The sequence below is a fragment of the Nicotiana tabacum genome, chromosome 24 (assembly GCF_000715075.1).
Source record: "Nicotiana tabacum cultivar K326 chromosome 24, ASM71507v2, whole genome shotgun sequence".
Taxonomy (NCBI): domain Eukaryota; kingdom Viridiplantae; phylum Streptophyta; class Magnoliopsida; order Solanales; family Solanaceae; genus Nicotiana; species Nicotiana tabacum.
Genome location: NC_134103.1, coordinates 215,548 through 237,894, shown reverse-complemented (window position 1 = coordinate 237,894; position 22,347 = coordinate 215,548). Strand labels below are relative to the sequence as shown.

Genomic DNA, 22,347 nt, shown 5'->3' with positions numbered 1-22,347 from the left:
TACAACATAGAAAATGGTAATAATGGTTAGTTGGATAATACTAACCTTGAACACTCATATTTCCGACAACTAATTTGGCACAATTTAATGGAGAAAAGATTAACCCTACATTAACTCATCCTCCACGACCAGGGCAAGGATATATTTAAAGTAAATAAATCTTATTACGAATATTACAATAATAAAATTTATGTGCATACTAGAGAGATTAATGTTACTTGATGAGTAATTTTCACAACAATAAAGTAAATATGAGATTTTAGTCCTTAAAGAAGTTAACAAATGAGTCATGTGCATGTTATATGCATCTTTTTCCATGTGAAAGCACTACTAGGGTGAGGTTTTACTTTTGCGTAAATTATTTTAGTAATAATAATATGTGCATAATGCTAGCATAAAATTTAGTTTAGTAGATTCCAATTAAATATGAAAGAAAATCAAAGTCACTTGATAGACATTTGTATCATTCTTCAATAAGGCTTTGGCTTGCACTTGCAAAGAGAGAGAGAGAGAGAGAGCCTTAGTGAAGAATATCTCATGTCTTTTAACTACGCCTACATTATCAAGGTAATCAACTAAAAAATTGATTCCCCGTAGCAATGTGTTACTTGGAACCTCCCTCAAGCCATTGGTTGGTTAATATGCAGAATTAAGCTCTCGATCTGCCACATAGGTAGAGTGTTGCTGCCATCCTAGAAATGAACATATGCCCCAAATCTCAGGAATACATAAGAACAATAAATGTAAATTATAATTATACAGTAAACGAATAACTTACAGCTACACGGCTTCAACATTGCCATCTTTTGGAAGAAACCTCTTCAAAAACCAATGTTATTTGAAGAGGTCTTCCTTAACTCCTTCAGCATCTTTCTTTTCTCTCTCGGGCAAAATTTATAAATTGAGAAGCACATTTCTAATGTCAGAGCAGCAAATAGCATTAATATCCAAGCCTTGAGAGCACAAAAGAGTAGCAAAATTAAAGGATTCATGATTAGGGACATGAGCAAAGATATGCTCATCTCCCAGCATGTGCCTAACGCCCTAATCTCTTCGGCGTACGATTCTTCAGTCCACTCATAAAGGCCCCGAGAACATTGAATAGCAGCTTATGAGGGGGATTGAAAATGCCATACCAACATAGGCACTCTTTTGGTTCAGTGGAAAGATATAGTCTCCTACCAAAAGGAAGAGACCCAGCAAGGAAACCTGAAAAAATCCAAGAAAAGTAATATCAAATTAGATATGCTATATTTCAGTTAATAAAAATTAATCTATATAAAGGAAACCTAATTAAGAAATAAATGAAGAAGTACATGTGCTAAAATCATGCCTATGCATGCCGAGACTAGATTCATCCGTCGGCCGAAGAAGCTGTAACTCGGATAAGTGAGTCCAGCAACTCCAGCTCGAACAACTTCGGCAATGAGCGGAGCGACGAATGAGGCATTATAGGTGTATCTAGCTGACTGCAGAAGTAATGGTCCAAAGAATAGTAATGATTCTAAGCCCAACACTTGCTAGAAAATTTGAGCCACTATGTTAAGTAGTAAAAGTGGCTAGTGTGACAATTTCTTTCTTTTCCTCTTGCCTTCATTTTCCATCATGATTGCCAACATTTGTAGCTCTACTTCTGATCCACATTTCCTCAACATCTTAAGGGACTCTTTTGCCTCCTCCATACACCATTTCTTAATGAGAAACCTCGGGGTCTCACTAAGAAAGAAAGACAGTACATGTAGTGGCAAAGCCAAAAATCCACTACTGGCAAAGGACCATCTCCAACCATAACGGAAGTTGTGACATTCTGCCATGTTTGCTGCTTTGGTACTAGTACTCCCCCATAGCATTATGGATTTATAAGCAAAGAAAATCCACTTTGGTGCCTTTCCAACATTGATATTACTCAATATAATGGGAATCGCCTGCATGATTGTAATTTGCTTAAGTGTGACATGCAATATGAAGCACAAAGGTTTTAAATCTATATATTCTAATATTTCCTGTTTCACAACTTAGCAAATGGTAATAATGGTTAGTTGGATAATACTAACCTTGAACACTCATATTTCCGGCAACTAATTGGCACAAGCCAATGGAGAAAAGATTAAACCTACATTAACACTTCCTCCACGACCAGGGCATGGATATATTTAAAGTAAATAAATCTTATTATGAAAATTATAATAAAAGAATTTATGTGGATACTAGAGAGATTAATGTTACTTGATGAGTTGTTTTCACAACAATAAAGTTAATATAAGATTTCAGTCCTTAAGTAAGTTAACAAATGAGTCATGTGTATGTTATGTGCATCTTTTTCCATGTGAAAGCACTACTTGGGTGAGGTTTTATTTTTGCGTAAATTATTTTAGTAATAATAATATGTGCATAATGCTAGCATAAAATTTAGTTTAGTAGATTCCAATTAAATATGAAAGAAAATCAAAGTCACTTGATAGACATTTCTATCATTCTTCAGTAAGGCTTTGACTTGCACTTGCAGAGAGAGAGAGAGAGAGAGAGAGAGAGAGAGAGAGAGAGAGAGAGAGAGAGAGAGAGAGAGAGAGAGAGAGAGAGAGAGAGAGAGAGAGCCTCAGTGAAGAATATCTCATGTCTTTTAACTACGCCTACATTAGCAAGGTAATCAACTAAAAATATGATTCCCCGTAGCAATGTATTATTGAAACCTCCCTAAAGCCATCGGTTGGTTAATATGCAGAATTAATCTCCGGATCTGCCACATAGGTAGAGTGTTGCTGTCAATCTAGAAAAGAACATATACCCAAAATCTCAAGAATACATAATAAAAATAAATATAAATTATAAATTTACAGTAAAAAAATAACTTACAGCTACACGGCTTCAACATTGCCATCTTTTGGAAGAAACATCTTCCAAAACCAATGTTATTTGAAGAGACCTTCCTTAACTCCTTCAGCATCTTTCTTTTCTCTCTCCGGCAAAATTTATAAATTGAGAAGCACATTCCTAATGTCAGAGCAGCAAATAGCATGAATATCCAAGCCTTGAGAGCACAAAAGAGCAGCAAAATGAAAGGATTCATGATTAGGGACATGAGCAAAGATATGCTCATCTCCCGGCATGCGCCTAACGCCCTAATCTCTTCGGCGTACAATTCTTCAGTCCACTCAGAAAGGCCCCGAGAACATTGAATAGCAGCTTATGAGGGGGATGGCAAATGCCATACCAACATAGGCACTCTTTTGGCTCAGTGGAAAGATATAGTCTCCTACCAAAAGGAAGAGACCCGGCAAGGAAACCTGAAAAAATTCAAGAAAAGTGATATCAAATTAGATATGCTATATTTCAGTAATAAAAATTAATCTATATAAAGGAAACCTAATTAAGAAATAAATGAAGAAGTACATGTGCTAAAATCATTCCTATGCATGCCGAGACTAGATTCATCCGTCGGCCGAAGAACCTGTAACTCGGATAAGTGAGTCCAGCAACTCCAGCTCGAACAGCTTCGGTAATGAGCGGAGCGACGAATGAGGCATTATAGGTGTATCTAGCTGACTGTAGAAGTAATGGTCCAAAGAATAGTAATGATTCTAAGCCCAACACTTGCTGGAAAATTTGAGCCACTATGTTAAGTAGTAAAAGTGGCGAGTGTGACAATTTCTTTCTTTTCTTCTTGCCTTTATTTCCCATCATGCCTGCCAACATTTGTAGCTCTACTTCTGCTCCACATTTATTCAACATCTTAAGGGACTCTTTTGCCTCCTCCATACACCATTTCTTAATGAGAAACCTCGGGGTCTCACTAAGAAAGAAAGACAGTACAAGAAGTGGCAAAGCCAAAAATCCACTACTGGCAAAGGACCATCTCCAACCATAACGGAAGTTGTGACATTCTGCCATGTTTGCTGCTTTGGTACTAGTACTTCCCCATAGCATTATGGAGTTATAAGCAAGGAAATTCCACTTTGGTGCCTTTCCAACATTGATATCACTCAATATAATGGGAATCGCCTGCATGATTGTAATTTGCTTAAGTGTGACATGCAATATGAAGCATAAAAGTTTTAAAACTATATATTCTAATATTTCCTATTTCACAACATAGCAAATGGTAATAATGGTTAGTTGGATAATACTAACCTTAAACACTCATATTTCCGGCAACTAATTTGGCACAATTTAATGGAGAAAAGATTAACCCTACATTAACTCATCCTCCACGACCAGGGCAAGGATATATTTAAAGTAAATAAATCTTATTACGAATATTATAATAAAAAAAACTTATGTGCATACTAGAGAGATTAATGTTACTTGATGAGTAATTTTCACAACAATAAAGTAAATATGAGATTTTAGTCCTTAAAGAAGTTAACAAATGAGTCATGTGCATGTTATGTGCATCTTTTTCCATGTGAAAGCTCTACTAGGGTGAGGTTTTTTTTTGCGTAAATTATTTTAGTAATAATAATATGTGCATAATGCTAGTATAAAATTTAGTTTAGTTGATTCCAATTAAATATGAAAGAAAATCAATGTCACTTGATAGACATTTCTATCATTCTTCAGTAAGGCTTTGGCTTGCATTTGCAAAGAGAGAGAGAGAGCGCCTCAATGAAGAATATCTCCTGTCTTTCAACTACGCATACATTAGCAAGGTAATCAACTAAAAAATTGATTCCCCGTAGCAATGTGTTACTTGAAACCTCCCTAAAGCCATCGGTTGGTTAATATGCAGAATTAAGCTCCTGATCAGCCACATAGATAGAGTGTTGATGTCATCCTAGAAAAGAACATATACCCAAAATCTCAAGAATATATAATAACAATAAATGTAAATTATAATTTTACAGTAAAAAAATAAATTACAGCTACACGGCTTAAACATTGCCATCTTTTGGAAGAAACCTATTCCTAAACCAATGTTATTTGAAGAGATCTTCCTTAACTCCTTCAGCATCTTTCTTTTCTCTCTCGGGCAAAATTTATAAATTGAGAAGCACATTCCCAATGTCATAGCAGCAAATAGCATGAATATCTAAGCCTTGAGAGCACAAAGGAGCAGCAAAACGAATGGATTCATGATTAAGGACATGATCAAAGATATGCTCGTCTCCCAGCATGCGCCTAACGCCCTAATCTCTTCGGCATACGATTCTTCAGTCAACTCAGAAGGCCCCGAGAACATTGAATAGCTGACTATGAGGGGGATGGCAAATGCCATGCCAGCATAGGCACTCTTTTGTCTCAGTTGAAAGATATAGTCTCCTACCAAAAGGAAGAGACCCGACAAGGAAACCTGAAAAAATCCGAGAAAAGTGATATCAAATTAGATATGCTATATTTCAGTTAATAAAAATTAATCTATATAAAGGAAACCTAAATAATAAAGAATTGAAGAAGTCCATGTGCTAAAATCATGCCTAAACATGCCGAGATTAGAGTCATGCGTCGGCCGAAGAAGCTGTAACTCGGATAAGTGAGTCCAGCAACTCCAGCTCGAACAACTCCTGCAATGAGCGGAGCGACGAATGAGGCATTATAGGTGTATCTAGCTGACTGCAGAAGTAATGGTCCAAAGAATAGTATTGAGTCTAAGCCCAACACTTGCTGGAAAATTTGAGCCACTATGTTAAACAGTAATAGTGGCGAGTGTGACAATTTCTTCCTTTTCCTCTAGCCTTCATTTTCCATCATGCCTGCCAACATCTGCAGCTCTGCTTCTGCTCCACCTTTCCTAAACATATTAAGGGACGTTTTTACCTCCTTCATATGCCCTTTATTAATGAGAAACCCCGGGGTCTCACTAAGAAAGAAAGATATTACAAGAAGTAGCAAAGCAAAAAACCCACGACCGGCAAAGGACCACCTCTAACCATAACAGAAGTTGTGACATTCTGCCATATTTACTGCTTTCATGCTGGTACTGCCCCAAAGCACCATGGAGTTATAAGCAAGGGAAATCCACTTTGGTGCCTTTCCAACATTGATGTCACTCAATATAATGGGAATCACCCCTAAGATTGTAACTTGTTTAAGTGTGACGGGCAATATGAACCACAAAAGAATTAATACTATATATTATGACATTTCCTATTTCACAACATAGAAAATGCTAATAATGGTTAGTTTAATAATACTAACCTTGAACACTAGTATTTCCAGCAACTAATTTGGCACAAGCCAATGGAGAAACGATTAAACCTACATTAACTCATCCTCCACGACCAAGGCATGGATATATTTAGAGTAAATAAATCTTATTACGAATATTATAATAAAAGAATTTATGTGCATACTAGAGAGATTAATGTTACTTGATGAGTTGTTTTCACAACAATAAAGTTAATATGAGATTTCAGTCCTTTAGGATGTTAACAAATGAGTCATGTGCATGTTATGTGCATCTTTGTCCATGTGAAAGCACTATTAGGGTGATGTATTATTTCTGCGTAAATTATTTTAGTAATAATAATATGTGCATAATTCTAGTATTAAATTTAGTGTAGTAGATTCCAATTAAATATGAAAGAAAATCAAAGTCACTTGATAGCCATTTCTATCATTCTTCAGTAAGGCTTTGGCTTGAACTTGTAAAGAGAGAGAGCCTCAATGAAGAATATCTCATGTCTTTCAACTACACCTACATTAGCAAGGTAATCAACTAAAAATTCGATTCCCCGTTGCAATGTATTACTTGAAACCTCCCTAAAGCCATCGGTTGGTTAATATGCAAAATTAATCTTCGGATTTGCCACATAGGTAGAGTGTTGCAGTCATCCTAGAAAAGAATATATACCCAAAATCAAATGAATACATAATAACAATCAATGTAAATTATAATTTTATAGTAAAAAATAACTTACAGCTACACGGCTTCAACATTGCCATATTTTGGAAGAAACCTCTTCCAAAACCAATGTTATTTGAAGAGATCTTCCTCAACTCCTTCGCCATCTTTCTTTTCTCTCTTGGGCAAAAATTTATAAATTGAGAAGCACATTCTCAATGTCAGAGAAGCAAATAGCATTAATATTCAAGCCTTGAGAGCACAAAGGAGTAGCAAAACGAATGGATTCATGATTAGGGACATAAGCAAAGATATGCTCGTCTCCCAACATGCGCCTAACACCCTAATCTCTTCAGCGTACGATTCTTCAGTCCACTCAGACGGCCTCGAAATCATTTAATAGCAGCCTATGAGGGGGATGGAAAATGCCATGCCAACATAGGCACTCGTTTGACTCAGTTGAAAGATATAGTCTCCTACCAAAAGGAAGAGACCCGGCAAGGAAACCTGCAAAATTTCGAGAAAAGTGATATCAAATTAGATATGCTATATTTCAGTTAATAAAAATTAATCTATATAAAGGAAACCTAAATAAGAAAGAAATTAAGAAGTACATGTTCTAAAATCATGCCTAAACATGTCGAGATTAGAGTCATCCATCGGCCGAAGAAGCTGTAACTCGGATAAGTGAGTCCAGCAACACCAGCTCGAACAACTCCAGCAATGAGCGGAGCAACGAATGAGGCATTATAGGTATATCTAGCTGACTGCAGAAGTAATGGTCCAAATAATAGTATTGAGTCTAAGCCCAACACTTGCTGTAAAATTTGAACCATTATGTAAAGCAGTAAAAAGGGCGAGTGTGACCATTTCTTCCTTTTCCTCTTGCCTTCATTTTCCAATATGCCTTCCAACATCTGCAGCTCTGCTTCTGCTCCACATTTCCTCAACATCTTATGGGATTGCCTCCTCCATACACCCTTTCATAATGAGAAATCTCAGGGTCTCACTTAGAAAGAAAAACAATACAAGAAGTGACAAAGGAAAAAATCCACGACTGGCAAAGGAACATCTCCAACCATAACAGAAGTTGTGACATTCTTCCATATTTACTGCTTTCGTGCTGGTACTGCCCCAAAGCGCCATGGAGTTAGAAGCAAGGGAAATCCACTTTGTTTCCTTTCCAACATTGATGTCACTCAATATAATGGGAATCACCACCAAGATTGTAACTTGTTTAAGCGTGACATGCAATATGAAGCACAAAACATTTAAAACTATATATAATGATATTTCCTATTTCACCACATAGAAAATGCTAATAATGATTAGTTGGATAATATTAACCTTGAACACTCATATTTCCAGCAACTAATTTGGCACAAGCCAATGGAGAAAAGATTAAACCTACATTAACTAATCCTCCACGGCCAGGGCATGGATATATTTAAAGTAAATAAATCTTATTATGAATATTATAATAAAAGAATTTATGTGCATATTAGAGAGATTAATGTTACTTGATGAGTTATTTTCACTACAATAAAGTAAATATGATATTTTAGTCCTTAAAGAAGTTAACAAATGTGTCATGTGCATGTTATGTGCATCTTTGTCCATGTGAAAGCACTATTAGGGTGAGATATTATTTTTGCGTAAATTATTTTAGTAATAATAATATGTGTATAATGCTAGTATAAAATTTAGTTTAGTAGATTCCAATTAAATATGAAAGAAAATCAAAGTCACTTGATAGCCATTTCTATCATTCTTCAATAAAGCTTTGGCTTGCACTTCCAAAGAGAGAGAGAGCCTCAGTGAAGAATATCTCATGTCTTTCAACTACGCCTACATTAGCAAGTTAATCAACTAAAAATTTGATTCCCCGTAGCAATGTTTTACTTGAAATCTCCCTAAAGCCATCGGTTGGTTAATATGTAGAATTAAGCTCTTGATCTGCCACATAGGTAGAGTGTTGCTGCCATCCTATAAAAGAACATATACCCAAAATCTCAAGAATACATAATAACAATAAATATAAATTATAATTTTACAGTAAAGAAATAACTTACAGCTACACGGCTTCAACATTGTCATCTTTTGAAAGAAACATCTTCCAAAACCAATGTTATTTGAAGAGATCTTCCTTAACTCCTTCAGCATCTTTCTTTTCTCTCTCGGGCAAACTTTATAAATTGAGAAACACATTCCCAATGTCAGAGCAGCAAATAGCATGAATATCCAAGCCTTGAGAGCACAAAGGAGCAGCAAAATGAATGGATTCATGATTAGGGACATGAGCAAAGATATGCCCATCTCCAGGCATGCGCCTAACGCCCTAATCTCTTCGGCGTACGATTCTTCAGTCTATTCAGAAGGCCCCGAGAACATTGAATAGCAGCCTATGAGGGGGATGGCAAATGCTATGCCAACATAGGCACTCTTTTGGCTCAGTTGAAAGATATAGTCTCCTACCAAAAGGAAGAGACCCAGCAAGGAAATCTGGAAAAATATGAGAAAAGTGATATAAAATTAGATATGCTATATTTCAGTTAATAAAAATCAATATATATAAAGGAAACCTAAATAAGAAAGAAATGAAGAAGTACATGTGCTAAAATCATGCCTAAATATCACGTGACTAGAGTCATCCGTTGGCCGAAGAAGTTGTAACTTGGATAAGTGAGTCCAGCAACTCCAGCTAGAACAACTTCGACAATGAGCGCAGCGACGAATGAGGCATTATAGGTGTATCTAGTTGACTGCAGAAGTAATGGTCCAAAGAATAGTATTGAGTCTAAACTCAACACTTGCTGAAAATTTTGTGCCACTATTTTAAGCAGTAAAAGTGGCGAGTGACAATTTCTTCCTTTTCCTCTTGCCTTCATTTTCCATCATGCTTGCCAACATTTGTAGCTCTGCTTCTGCTCCACATTTCCTCAACATATTAAGGGACGCTTTTGCCTCCTCCATATGCCATTTCTTAATAAGAAACCTTGGGGTCTCACTGAGAAAGAAAGACAATACAAGAAGTAGCAAAGCAAAAAACCCACGACTAGCAAAGGACCATCTCCAACCATAACAGAAGTTGTGACATTCTGCCATATTTACTGCTTTCGTGCTGGTGCTGGTACTGCCCCAAAGCAACATGGAGTTATAAGCAAGGGAAATCCACTTTGGTGCCTTTCCAACATTGATGCCACTCAATATAATGGGAATCGCCTCCATGATTGTAATTTGCTTAAGTGTGACATGCAATATGAAGCACAAAAGATTTAAAATTATATATTATGATATTTCCTATTTCACAGCATAGAAAATGATAATAATGATTAGTTGGATAATACTAACCTTGAACACTCATATTTCCAACAACTAATTTGGCACAAGCCAATGGAGAAAAGATTAAACCTACATTAACTCATCCTCTACGACCAGGGTGTCGATATATTTAAAGTAAATAAATCTTATTACGAATATTATAATAAAAGAATTTATGTGCATACTAGAGAGATTAATGTTACTTGATGAGTCTGTTTCACAACAATAAAGTAAATATGAGATTTTAGTCTTTAAAGAAGTTAACAAATGAGTCATGTCCATGTTATGTGCATCTTTGTCCATGTGAAAGCACTATTGGTTTCATGGCTTAATTTACTTTTTTCACTTCAGCCTTAGTTTTCTTAAGTTGCTTTCATGGCCAAAACTATCAGATTAGGGACAGGGGCGACCCAAGAAGATTGGTGGCCTAAAGCCAATTTTTAATTTGGGGCCTTTCAGAAGGAAAAAAAAAATTATCATAACATCGATAATTCATTCCAATGTTCCTACATATAGAACAACACAATTTAGCGCAATTGTCGCACAATAACTCACTTAAACCAACAAAATATAGGGCGAGTAATGTGCTAAAAGTATAGAATTTTGGCCTAACATCAGTTGTTAATAGTTTCTTTTATAAATAATTTAGTCTCTCCTAAGATATTGTTGATCTTAGATAATAGAATCAAATTCATATAGATACCTCACTAATGATATCACTCGTAAAATTTAAATAATGAAAAGTTTTATATTCGCGACAAGGGTTTAGGGGGAGTGATTCTCTTTCTGCATTTTTTGCTCAAACGGTTACATCACTACTAAATTAAAAGTTATCTTGAATTTTTATAAAATATTTTATTTCTTATTTTAACATACCCAATATATTTAGACCTTGCCTCTAATGATTGTTGTGAGATGTATTTGATCCAACTTATCTTAATTAAATATATTGGATTCGAGTCCTATGGTTAAAAAATCCTATTAAAATGTGTTCTCTCTTTTATTAGGTCTTACGCGGTACGAATCTAGATTAGTCGGGATCTCAATACAAATACGAGTAAAAAAATAAAAGAAAAATTTGGGGCCCTCGAAATTTGGGGGCCTAAAGCCTTTGCTTTAGTGGCTTGACCCTTGGGCCGCCCCTGATTACGGAGATTGAACATAAAATACTTGAAAAGCAACCTTCGTAGTAGGTCATCTCACTTAGTATATGCAATATTACCTGAGATTGAACATAAAATACTTGAAAAGCAACCTTCGTAGTAGGTCATCTCACTTAGTATATGCAATATTACCTGAAGTCTCAATTACTAAGTATCTATTGCATACTCAATCTCTCGCGAAATTATTAACATACCTCAATAGAACACTAGGAATATCTATAAAATTGTAGTTTTGAATGCAAAATTCATGTTTTACTTTGAATTAGATGCTAATTTTATTTTTTAAAATATATGATTTTTCAAGGGTGACAAATGATGTTACCTTCTTGTTAGGTCATTTCTCCTAAAAGATGTAATCACCTGATGATCCTCAGGAATTTTAATCCCAGCACATACAAGCAAGTGAATTCACATTTTTTCGACATATCTTGTTCAGATATTGTGGTATCGAATTAATTTATTGCCTATGATAAGTTCCCTTATGCAGCTATCTCTCGGCAAACTGCAGTGTGACAGAATTGTGTATACCTCCTGGTCCATAACATATTTTTTCTGTAGGCAGTCCTGCCTCTTTTAACCGAATGTGAAGGTTAACATTAGCTCATTGACTGGATCGGATGTTCAATTTACACATAGTTATATATATAATTTAAAAACAAAAGCAAATGATGTCAATGCATTGAGTCTCTTTGACTATTTGGTGTATCTTTTATGTGTTGTGCTAATAATTTTTCATTTAAACCAGCTTGGCAAAGAACGTGTACTTCCTTCAAAATTCAGAAGGTGCAGGCTTAACCCCATTTGATTGCTGGCTTTGTTTAAGAGGGGTCAAAACGATGGCGCTGCGTGTATTAAAGCAGCAGGTATTAATTTTTCTTGCTTTTTAGTTTTCTGTGCTGTGATTACTTGCTATACCACCTTTTTCATAGACATATACCTTCCCTCGTCAAATCTATTATTCTTGTTCCTAGAGAGTGAGAAACTTTTTGGTACTATTGAGACCCCCATATGCACGGTCCATAGATGCAGCAATATGATATCTGAAGGCGCTAAAAGAGGACAAGGTAGACCAAAAATTACACCGGAGAGAAGCTGTCTCAAAAGTTTTATGATCTCTCAGAATCAATAAGGATTTAGCTAAAAACAGAACAAAGTAGAAGCACAGGATTTGGGAATATCGAAAAGTTGGAACTAAACTTAGTTTTCTTTGGTACATAGTCAAAACTTAGTTGTTGTTTTACATTAGGTTCAGAGTTTGTACAATCTTTTTATTCTAGTCAGAAACTTGTATATTCGTGTAGAGTAGTCGTGTTGCTCTCCAATTTTACCTCATTGCCTCGAGTTCTTTTTTCCTCCTATTTATACTTTTACTGGTGAGTGCTTGCCTGATAATCATAGCATTCAGAAAAGATTCTGTCGAAGTTACATTTATATATGGGCGCTATGTGTTTCCACAATATGACAGGAAAATGCACAAAAAATTGCTGAATTTTTATCATCCCATCCTCGAGTGAAGAAGGTTAACTATGCTGGTCTTCCCAACCATCCTGGCAGATCTTTGCACTATTCTCAAGTATCATTATTTATTCCTAACTTCTACTTTTCTAAGTTTAGCAGCAATACTCTTTATGTTTTCAGTTGGCATTTGACTTTTTCATGCTGGTATTACAGACAAAGGGTGCAGGATCTGTACTGAGTTTTTTTACAGGGTCATTGGCACTCTCTAAGCATGTAGTTGAGGCTACCAAATACTTCAGCATTACTGTCAGTTTTGGTGAGTTTCTTCTTATACTCTATCCTCTCTTTCCTATATAAAAGTTCAAATTTTACCTATAGAAAATGCATAAAAATGCCTGTCAACTTTTGTATCTGCACTTTTGTCTTCTTTAACAAAAGCGACATTTGCTTCGTCACTAGACAAACATATTCCACCAGAGGCTTTAAAATTCAGAAGGACAATGGATATTCTTAATTCGTTGTGGACCGCTATATAGAATAGATAGACAAGTAAGAAAAACTAAAGCTGCATGTGATATTAAATTCAGAAATTTATTAACACTTTCATTTTAGCTCTGGAAGTGAATTCCTTGGGAATAATGTGTCGAATCAGTTCCCTCTTATGCCAGTTTACTTGAGGAAATGTGTCATTTTGGTCCGTTGGCGGTCTTCAGGGAAAATAGCTGAGAACAGATGATCTTTTATAGAGTTGTCATGCAGTCCATTATACCCCCTTGAAATTTTGGGTTCTTCGTGACAGCAGAGAATAAAAAGGATATAAGGGAAAACTAAAAAAGGGCAGTCCGGTGCACTAAGCTCCCGCTATGTACGGGGTCCGGGGAAGGGTCGGACCACAAGGTTCTATTGTACACAGTTTTACCCTGCATTTCTGCAAGAGGTTGTTTCCACTGCTCGAACACATGACCTTCTCGTCACATGGCAGCAACTTTACCAGATATGGCAAGGCTCCCATTTAAGGGAAAACTGAAATTTGTAAATTACTCTACCATGGAAAAGCAAAAAAAGTATCCTTTTGTTGGCTGTAATGAAAAACCTGCCATCCACAGGATGAATTAGAGACTGAAGCGAATGATTTCCTAGTGATCTATCTTGGTTCTTGCTAGAAGGGTGTTTAAATCTGCAAAGTATGCCTCATTTACATGTCTTCTGTTCTATTAGTACATTTTACTTTGACTCAATCCTCATTTCTGGTCCCCCACAAAATTTGCAGGAAGTGTGAAGTCACTCATATGCCTGCCTTGTTTCATGTCGCATGTGGCTATACCTGCTGAAGTACGCCGAGTCTAGAGGTCTTACTGAGGATCTAGTTCGAATTTCTGTTGGGATTGAAGATGTTAATGATTTGATAGCCGATCTAGACAATGCACTTAGAACTGGGCCAGCATAACTTGAAACGGTTCACTAGAGTTTATCTCATGGATTACAGATGCCAATCTTGATGCCCTTTCAAATAAATGCCAGTATGCATCACGCGAAGAGTCAAGATTGCCAGCAAGGGGATCGTCAGCTGGCACTCGTATACTCAATGTGTGCTCTCTCTTGTAGTTACCAGTTTGTTCATAAATTCAAGAGTTGGCTTAACTAAAGGTGATGAAAGGCATGGTGTTAAACGTGATCTTGTTGTTTCTGCACCTCTTGGTTTTGGAAAGAATGATAAGCAAATGAAGTTGCGCAAGTTCAGTAGTCGAATATTTCTACTCTTTTGGTCGAATTTATCTGACTCTATAATAATCCAGAACATTTAATGACAAGAAAACAGTTGTCAACTGTCACGACCCAATTTCACCTATAGGTCGTGATGGCGCCCAACACTATAGCTAGGCAAGCCAACTAATAAGTCATACGTACATTGGTTAAACTTTTATTCCAAGAAAATAATAAAATACCAACTTCTATAATGTGTGTGTGCCAAGACCCGGTGTCACAAGTGCATGAGCATCTAGTAGATTATACAAAACTCCAAATACTGTCTGAAATGAAATAGACAGAATATAAATATAAGAAGAGACTCTGGTAGCTGCAGAACGGCTCAGAAAGGCAGCTCACCACTATACATCGGGATGACGTGGGTATGTGATGATAGGTCCTCCACTAGCACCTGTCTCAGATCCTACACAAAAAGTGCAGCAAGTGTAGTATGAGTACGTAAACAACGTGTACCCAGTAAGTATCAAGCCTAATCTCGAAGTGGTAGAGACGTATTATGTGCGTCACCTCCAAACAATTCACATAATACGTATATTCTGAGTTCATACCCTCAGCTCCAAGATTAGAAGAGTTACTTACCTCAAATCGTGTAATTATTTACTCCGCTATGCCTTTGCCTCGCAATTTTGCCTCTGAAAGCCTCGTATCTAGTCACAATTAATTCGTTTCAGTCAATACAACTTACAGGAATTAATTCGATAGGAAAATACTAATTTTCCAACAAAATCCAAAATTGCACTCAATAATTGATGTCTCGGAATCTAAAAAAACTCACAAAATCCGACAACTCATTCAATTACGAGTCCAACCATACTAGTTTCATTCAATTCCGACTTCGAATCGACATTCAAATCCCAAAAATTCATTTTATAAATTTCTATAATTTTTCCTTAAATTTCCATCTCAAACTACTAATTGAATGATGAAAATGATGATATATTCATGTATATTAACCAAATCTGAGTTAGAATCACTTACCCCGATGAATTTCTTGAAAATCCCACGAAATATCGCCACAAACCGAGCTCCCAAAGTCCAAATGGGAAATAATACCCAAACCCTAGGTTTTATAATACACAATAATCTGACCCCTCATTATGCCGACCGCACAATTTTTGTGCGGTCCGCACATTCCAAGTTCTGCGGTCGCACTCCAAATTGTGCGGCCGCACTTCGTTGTGGCTTAAAGGATATAAGCCTCCGAAGTCGGACCATCGAACGTGCAGAACCCCCTGAAGTGCGACCGCAGAAAAGATTATGCGGTCTGCATTTTTCTTCTGCGGTCCGCACATTTTCATCTGCTGCAGCACTGTTTCATATGCTACAGCATTAAAAATGTGCCTCATCACATACAATTGTGTGGTCCGCAATTCCAACATTCCAAAACAACATCAGAGTGCCAAAATGCCTGGATATCGCTCAAAACTCACCCCCGAAACTAACCGAGCCACTCGGGATCCCGTTCAAATACACCAACAAGTTTCATAACATAACACGGACCTATTCGAGGCCTCAAATCACATCAAACAATATCAAAACGATGAATCACATCACAAATCAAAATCTATGAACTTTGAACTTTTAAATTTTATATCTTGTGCCGAAACACATCAAATCAATCCGGAATGACTTTAAATTTTGCACAAAAGTCATAAATGACATAATAGAGCTATAAAAAATTTTAGAACTGGATTCCGACCCCGATACCATAAAGTCAACTCCCCGGTCAAACTTCCCGAAAAATTAAGTTTTCGCCATTTCAAGCCAAATTCCACTACGGACTTCCAAATAACTTTCCGGACACGCTCCTAAGTCCAAAATCACCATACGGATCTATTGGAATCATCAAAACTCTATTCCGGGGTCGTTTACATATAATTTGCCATCCTGTCAAATATTTCAACTTAAGCCTTAATTCTTGGAACTAAGTGTTTCAATTCATTCTAAAACCTTTCCGATAAGTCTTATAATTATACTTGAACATATAATAAGCAGTAAATGGGGAAACGGGGCTGTAATACTCAAAACTACCGGTCGGGTCATTACATTCTCCCCCACTTAAAATACGTTCGTCCTCGAACGTGCCAAGAGTTATTTCCAAGCCCTCACATCATTATTCCATCTTACCATGCATATACCCGGGGGTGATCCCATGCCACCCTATTCCATGGACCTGACAACACAACATAATTGAAGATCATTACATTAACCTTAGTCCGTAAACTTAGAACCCAATTTCCAACATCCGGAATTTCTTATAAGACACGAGTCTCACATCTACACATTGTATAAGTTTGAACAAGCTGTATCATGCCATAACCATAACCCCAGATATAATCACATAACTTACTACACAACTCGCATACTTGCAACACTATTCCTGATCACTGTAACTACTCAAAACCAACCTGGTACTGATATTAAACCCCATATCAAACAAAACCCCGTTCCAAAACCTTCGTACACTGCTGATAATGAAAGAAACACGTATAAATCTCATGACCCCTTATCATATCAACAAGTCATGGAGATCTCTCGCCCCAACTATAACCATAATCACTTCCTAAGCCGACTTTCAATAATATACTCTCGAATATACCGTAATCAAATATGATAGTACCCATTCTAGGTCCAATGACCTTATATTATTAAACACAACTATCCCACAGACATGCCACATCAATATAACTCTAGCCACCACTGCGCAATCCGTGTACCTAAATATGGGAGATGTATCAAGGAAGAGAACCATATTGCAAGTTCAACAAGCACCACCACAACCACAATATTACAACCAACTCCTCAAATTTCATGAAGAGGATAACCGTAGGCACATGTGCACAATTGTAGATGAAGGAAATTAATGAATCATATAAATTATCATAGAAATAAATTCCCACACATGGCACGGACAACTCGTGCCAATAATATGAATCACCCGACATGGTCACAGACCTCCAGTCACAGCATATCATACAGAAGCAATTAAACAAGTACACTTGTATATGATAATGAAATAAGATTCTCGTGCTCCTGGACTGGTATAAATAACACATCATAGTGTAAACATGTGCAAAGTCTGCTATCACACTTCAAATCGGCAATTTAACACAAAAATAGTAACTACCTCGTTTATTCAGGGAATTAGCCTCTTTGTAACCTCAAGTGTAGCCCAAATAGTTCTCAACAAAGGTAAGAACACGAGAAATATTATAACTTTATGCTTAACAGTCAACTCTAGGCATATCATAGCCTAAGCATTCTTTCGAGTATAAATACCTGCCCCAATGCCCGCACTTGGCTCAAACCTCACATATATGCCCACTTATAGCGCGTGGCTATCACAAATAATTAACGCAACTAGTGCCTCAACTGAGTTAAAATAAAATACTCACCTCAAATAGGCCGCAACCCGAAATAATATACTTCTGAGAACTCCTAGTCTCCAAATTCATCGAACGCATGAATCACCGTAACTGATCCCAACTCCAGCACTAAAATGACTAACACATCTTCCATTCACGATAATCCCATGAGAAATACTTTCATAATTCTTCCGTTCCACATAGTAATAATTTGAATATCAGCAGTCTATCAACCAGGTGAGTACTGCAATACCGATGAACATTTGTAAGTCAAAACACAACGCGCCTTCTGAAATGCGCATCCTTCTCAGGAATTACCGGGCAATTATAACATTCATCGAAATATCTGAAACTGACCATGTTGTCCAACATTCGTTAGCTTCTCTTCAAGACTGAACTGTCACCTTGTACATGTAAATCCTAATCCCGCATAACACACCACATCTATTATGCCATCATATGACAAGCACAAGAATCCCATTATCAACTCTGAGTCACCAACAAATTACACAACCAGTTAGTTAGAAACCTTCCTATTGCTTCCTTCCAGGGGGAAATCACAATCACCAAAACCTAAGAATATTGCCACCAAAACATTTGTAGAGTCTCACCACATCATAATTACCCCTATAAATACCACAACTGAAACACCCACTCTGAAAATACCTTATTTGAGTCTAAGGCCGTTTCATTCACCTTCCTGATACCGAAATATAAAATCCATAATTATATACAAAAATGCCACAAGTCTCGACACCATCCAACTTAAATCTCATATTTTAGCCATAAATAAATCCGCCAAAAATTCTCAATTGCTACATATTAATCTTGAATCCATTAGAACTTTCTCAAGAGTCGTCCACTCTGCTCAAATATCAATTGCACCGCCCAAATGGGCCGAAAGACACATGCCCCATTAGTACAACAACACCTAAAGAAGTACCCCTGCCTTAACACCATCAATCAAATTTATACTACGTGCGCACTACATCCTTCATAAATAACAATTCACTCATTCCATGATTTTCATATATTCATAAGTACAATATAACCCGTATCCAGGAATTTTCTTATTCGAGTCATCCTCGATCTCAACCTCTGCAAGTAATAACTAACCCACAAGTATGCCTTAGCCCAAAACTAAACCTTTACATATAACCATGAAATTGAATTGTCAATAGCAGGCTCCCCCACTTGGCTCAAAGTCATAAATTAAAACACTCGATAACTCACAATACACATACTCTATTACTGCCATAATACCGACATCAGTTCAACAAAAATTTTTCTCAAGCTCATGTAACGCCAACCATAAAAATACCTCAATCATCCGCTAAACTCGCATTCATTCTCTTGACACTCAAGTCAACTTTCTCAACCAGATTCAAATTCAAGTCTCAACACCTATGCCCCGCTGGCAGAAAAGAAACTCTCCACTCAACATTATAAGGAACACACCTACGTAGATTACTTTCCACGAGATAACCCACCTTCTTAGCCTCAAATTGGCATCGTATTATACCCTTTCGCATCCACAATTACTACGCAATCACTTAATCTTCCTGAGTCCAAACTCATTAACAAGACATGAAAATCTAATTCTCTCCACAATTAAACTGTATGACATATCCTTCAACACACTCACAATTTGAGACTATACGTTACATCAAACAAAAATCAAGCACCCAATATCCCTCTTTACATTCCAAGGAAACACTTCTCGCCACATTCACATCGTCTTAACACATCTCGTGATTACATCATACTCATCACAAAGCCATTTCACCACTCATCGAGCCACAAATTCCACTCGTAGGGACATTACCGAACATATGAGTCCAAATGTACATGTTACAACTGAAGCTACCGAGCTTAAGCTGCGGTTCAACCATGGCCTCAAGTCCTCCAGACTGGTCCATCACCAAAACACAGAATACACATCTCGCACATCATCCCTGAAATCACAATCCAGTGATACACAGCTGATACGGAGTGCTCACATGCGCACACGAATGTGTGGATGGAATTCAAAGAGTTATATATCAAGCTGAATAAATTTCGCACGATAAAGAAAGAAAGATGGGAAATTATCCTAAATGCCTTGTAGCCTCTCGAAGATAAGTATGGACGTCATCATACCGATCCGTAAGACACTACTAGACACTTGCTCATGACTCGTAGAACCTATGAACCTAGAGCTCTGATACCAAATTGTCACGACCCAAAATCCAACTAGTCGTGATGACACCTAACCCAACCCGCTAGGTAAGCCAATTATCAACTATTCAATTCCAATGAATTTAATAAGGCAATTAATTAAAAGAAAATATATGAAACCAATACATTTCCCCAACAACTGGTAGTACAAATCATGAACTTCTAAGATTAGAATTTACAAAGCTGGTGTAAAATAAAAATACACCATCTGTTTGAAAAGTACATAAACAAAGTTTTATGAATCTAAGGCTACCATGAACAAGAGACAGCTACAACCGAAATGCAGGTACATCTTCAGATCCAGTTCCCAACGAACACAGCAACATAATCTGCCAACATCTGCACGCAAGGTGCAGAAGTGTAGTATGAGTACAACCGACCCCATGTACTAAATAAGTAACAAACTTAACCTTATGTCAAAAGTAGTGACGAGCTTGTACAAAGGTCGGGTCCAACACCAATAGCTAACAACAATTTATAACAACATAACGCAAGTAGTAAAAGAAGTAACTCAAAGATATAACGCTCAGCTAAATCATAATTTCTGAAAATAGTTCTGCCTTTCCAGTACATCCGGGAAAACCCAAATCGTTTACCGAAGTTACCAAAACATGAGTAAGTTTGAAAACAGTAATTTTTTCAAAAATATCCATTCCACAATAAATAAGATGTTTCATTTTTCTTTCCAGATAGCTAGTGAAAATGCATCATTATGCCCATAGGCCAGTATGTGTGAGAAGTCATGAATGACATGATACCGTACAGCATAAGAAAAAAGCATCTATATGCATGTATGTCAAATATGCATGCCAATGCGATGCAACTCAGTGATAAAACCATATGCATACTCTTAGAGTATCATTTCACTCAGTCCTCCCAGTCACTCAATCCTCCCAATCGCTCAGCACTCGGCACTCAGCACTCGCACTCAGTAGGTACCTGTGCTCACTATGGGTGGTGTGTTCAGACTCTGGAGGGGCTCCTTCATCCAAGCCCTATAATCTGCACGGATAACTCACGTGATGCACGGACAACTCACGTGCTATAGTATCAATATATGTATCCGCACGGACAACTCACATGTTATAATAAGTCAATCTGGCCTGCTGCGGCGTGCAACCCGATCCCATAATAATAAAATATATAAAGCCAATATGGCATGCTGCGGCGTGCAGCCCGATCCCATAATTATCCTTACAATTAAGCCCTCGTCCTCACTCAGTCATCAATCTCTCCAGTCTCTCGGGCTCACAATACCATAAAACTAGCCCAAAATGATGATATGATGAATCAATAAATAGCAACAGAAACTGAGAGATGATATGAAATGAATGAGCATGACTGAGTATGAAATTTCAATTTAAACAAATAATTCAACAGCAATATAACATATGTGGGTCTCAATAATACTGGCACGTAGCCTCAGCATAATTTTTTAATATGATTCTAAGCTCAATTTCTTTAACACATAAAACTACATAGAAAATGCCAAGATTATTTGACTACAAAATTCCACGAAACCAATTACGTCACAATTTATATAGTGCATGCCCAAACGCCCGTCACCTATCATGTGCGTCACCTCCAAACAATTCACATAATACGTATATTCTGAGTTCATATCCTCAGCTCCAAGATTAGAAGAGTTACTTACCTCAAATCGTGTAATTATTTACTCCGCTATGCCTTTGCCTCGCAATTTTGCCTCTGAAAGCCTCGTATCTAGTCACAATAAATTCGTTTCAGTCAATACAACTTACAGGAATTAATTCGATAGGAAAATACTAATTTTCCAACAACATCCAAAATTGCACTCAAAAATTGACGTCTCGGAATCTAACGAACCTCACAAAATCCGACTACTCATTCAATTACGAGTCCAACCATACTAGTTTCATTCAATTCCGACTTCGAATCGACATTCAAATCCCAAAAATTTATTTTATGAAATTTCTATAATTTTTCCTCAAATTTCCATATCAAACTACTAATTGAATGATGAAAATGATGATATATTCATGTATATTAACCAAATTTGAGTTAGAATCACTTACCCCGATAAATTTCTTGAAATTCCTACGAAAAATCGCCACAAACCGAGCTCCCAAAGTCCAAATGTGAAATAATACCCAAACCCTTATTTTTATAATACACAATCTGACCCCTCATTGTGCTGGCTGTACAATTTTTGTGCGGCCCGCACATTCCAAGTTCTGCGGTCGCACTCCAAATTGTGCAGTCGCACTTCAACACTTTGCACTACCAGGCTTTAATACAA

The 22,347-nt window shown here is 36.9% G+C and overlaps 1 protein-coding gene across 1 annotated transcript; it reads right to left on the bottom strand.

The window, feature by feature from the left end:
* Positions 1 to 3,152: 3,152 nt before the first annotated feature.
* On the bottom strand, positions 3,153 to 4,005 carry LOC107795062 (sugar transport protein 2-like). Its single transcript, XM_016617626.2, has 2 exons — positions 3,391 to 4,005; positions 3,153 to 3,284 (listed from the first exon to the last, which is right to left on the bottom strand). The coding sequence occupies exons 1-2, from the start codon at positions 4,003 to 4,005 to the stop codon at positions 3,153 to 3,155; spliced, it is 747 nt and encodes a 248-aa protein (XP_016473112.1).
* Between the last annotated feature and the right edge of the window lie 18,342 nt (positions 4,006 to 22,347).

Excerpts from the sequence above, each read along its gene's own strand:
- LOC107795062 (XM_016617626.2), bottom strand. The coding sequence starts at position 4,005 with ATGCAGGCGATTCCCATTATATTGAGTGATATCAATGTTGGAAAGGCA. Across the intron at positions 3,285-3,390 it reads TAGGAATGATTTTAGCACAT|GTTTCCTTGCCGGGTCTCTT; the intron begins GTACTTCTTCAT and ends GAATTTTTTCAG.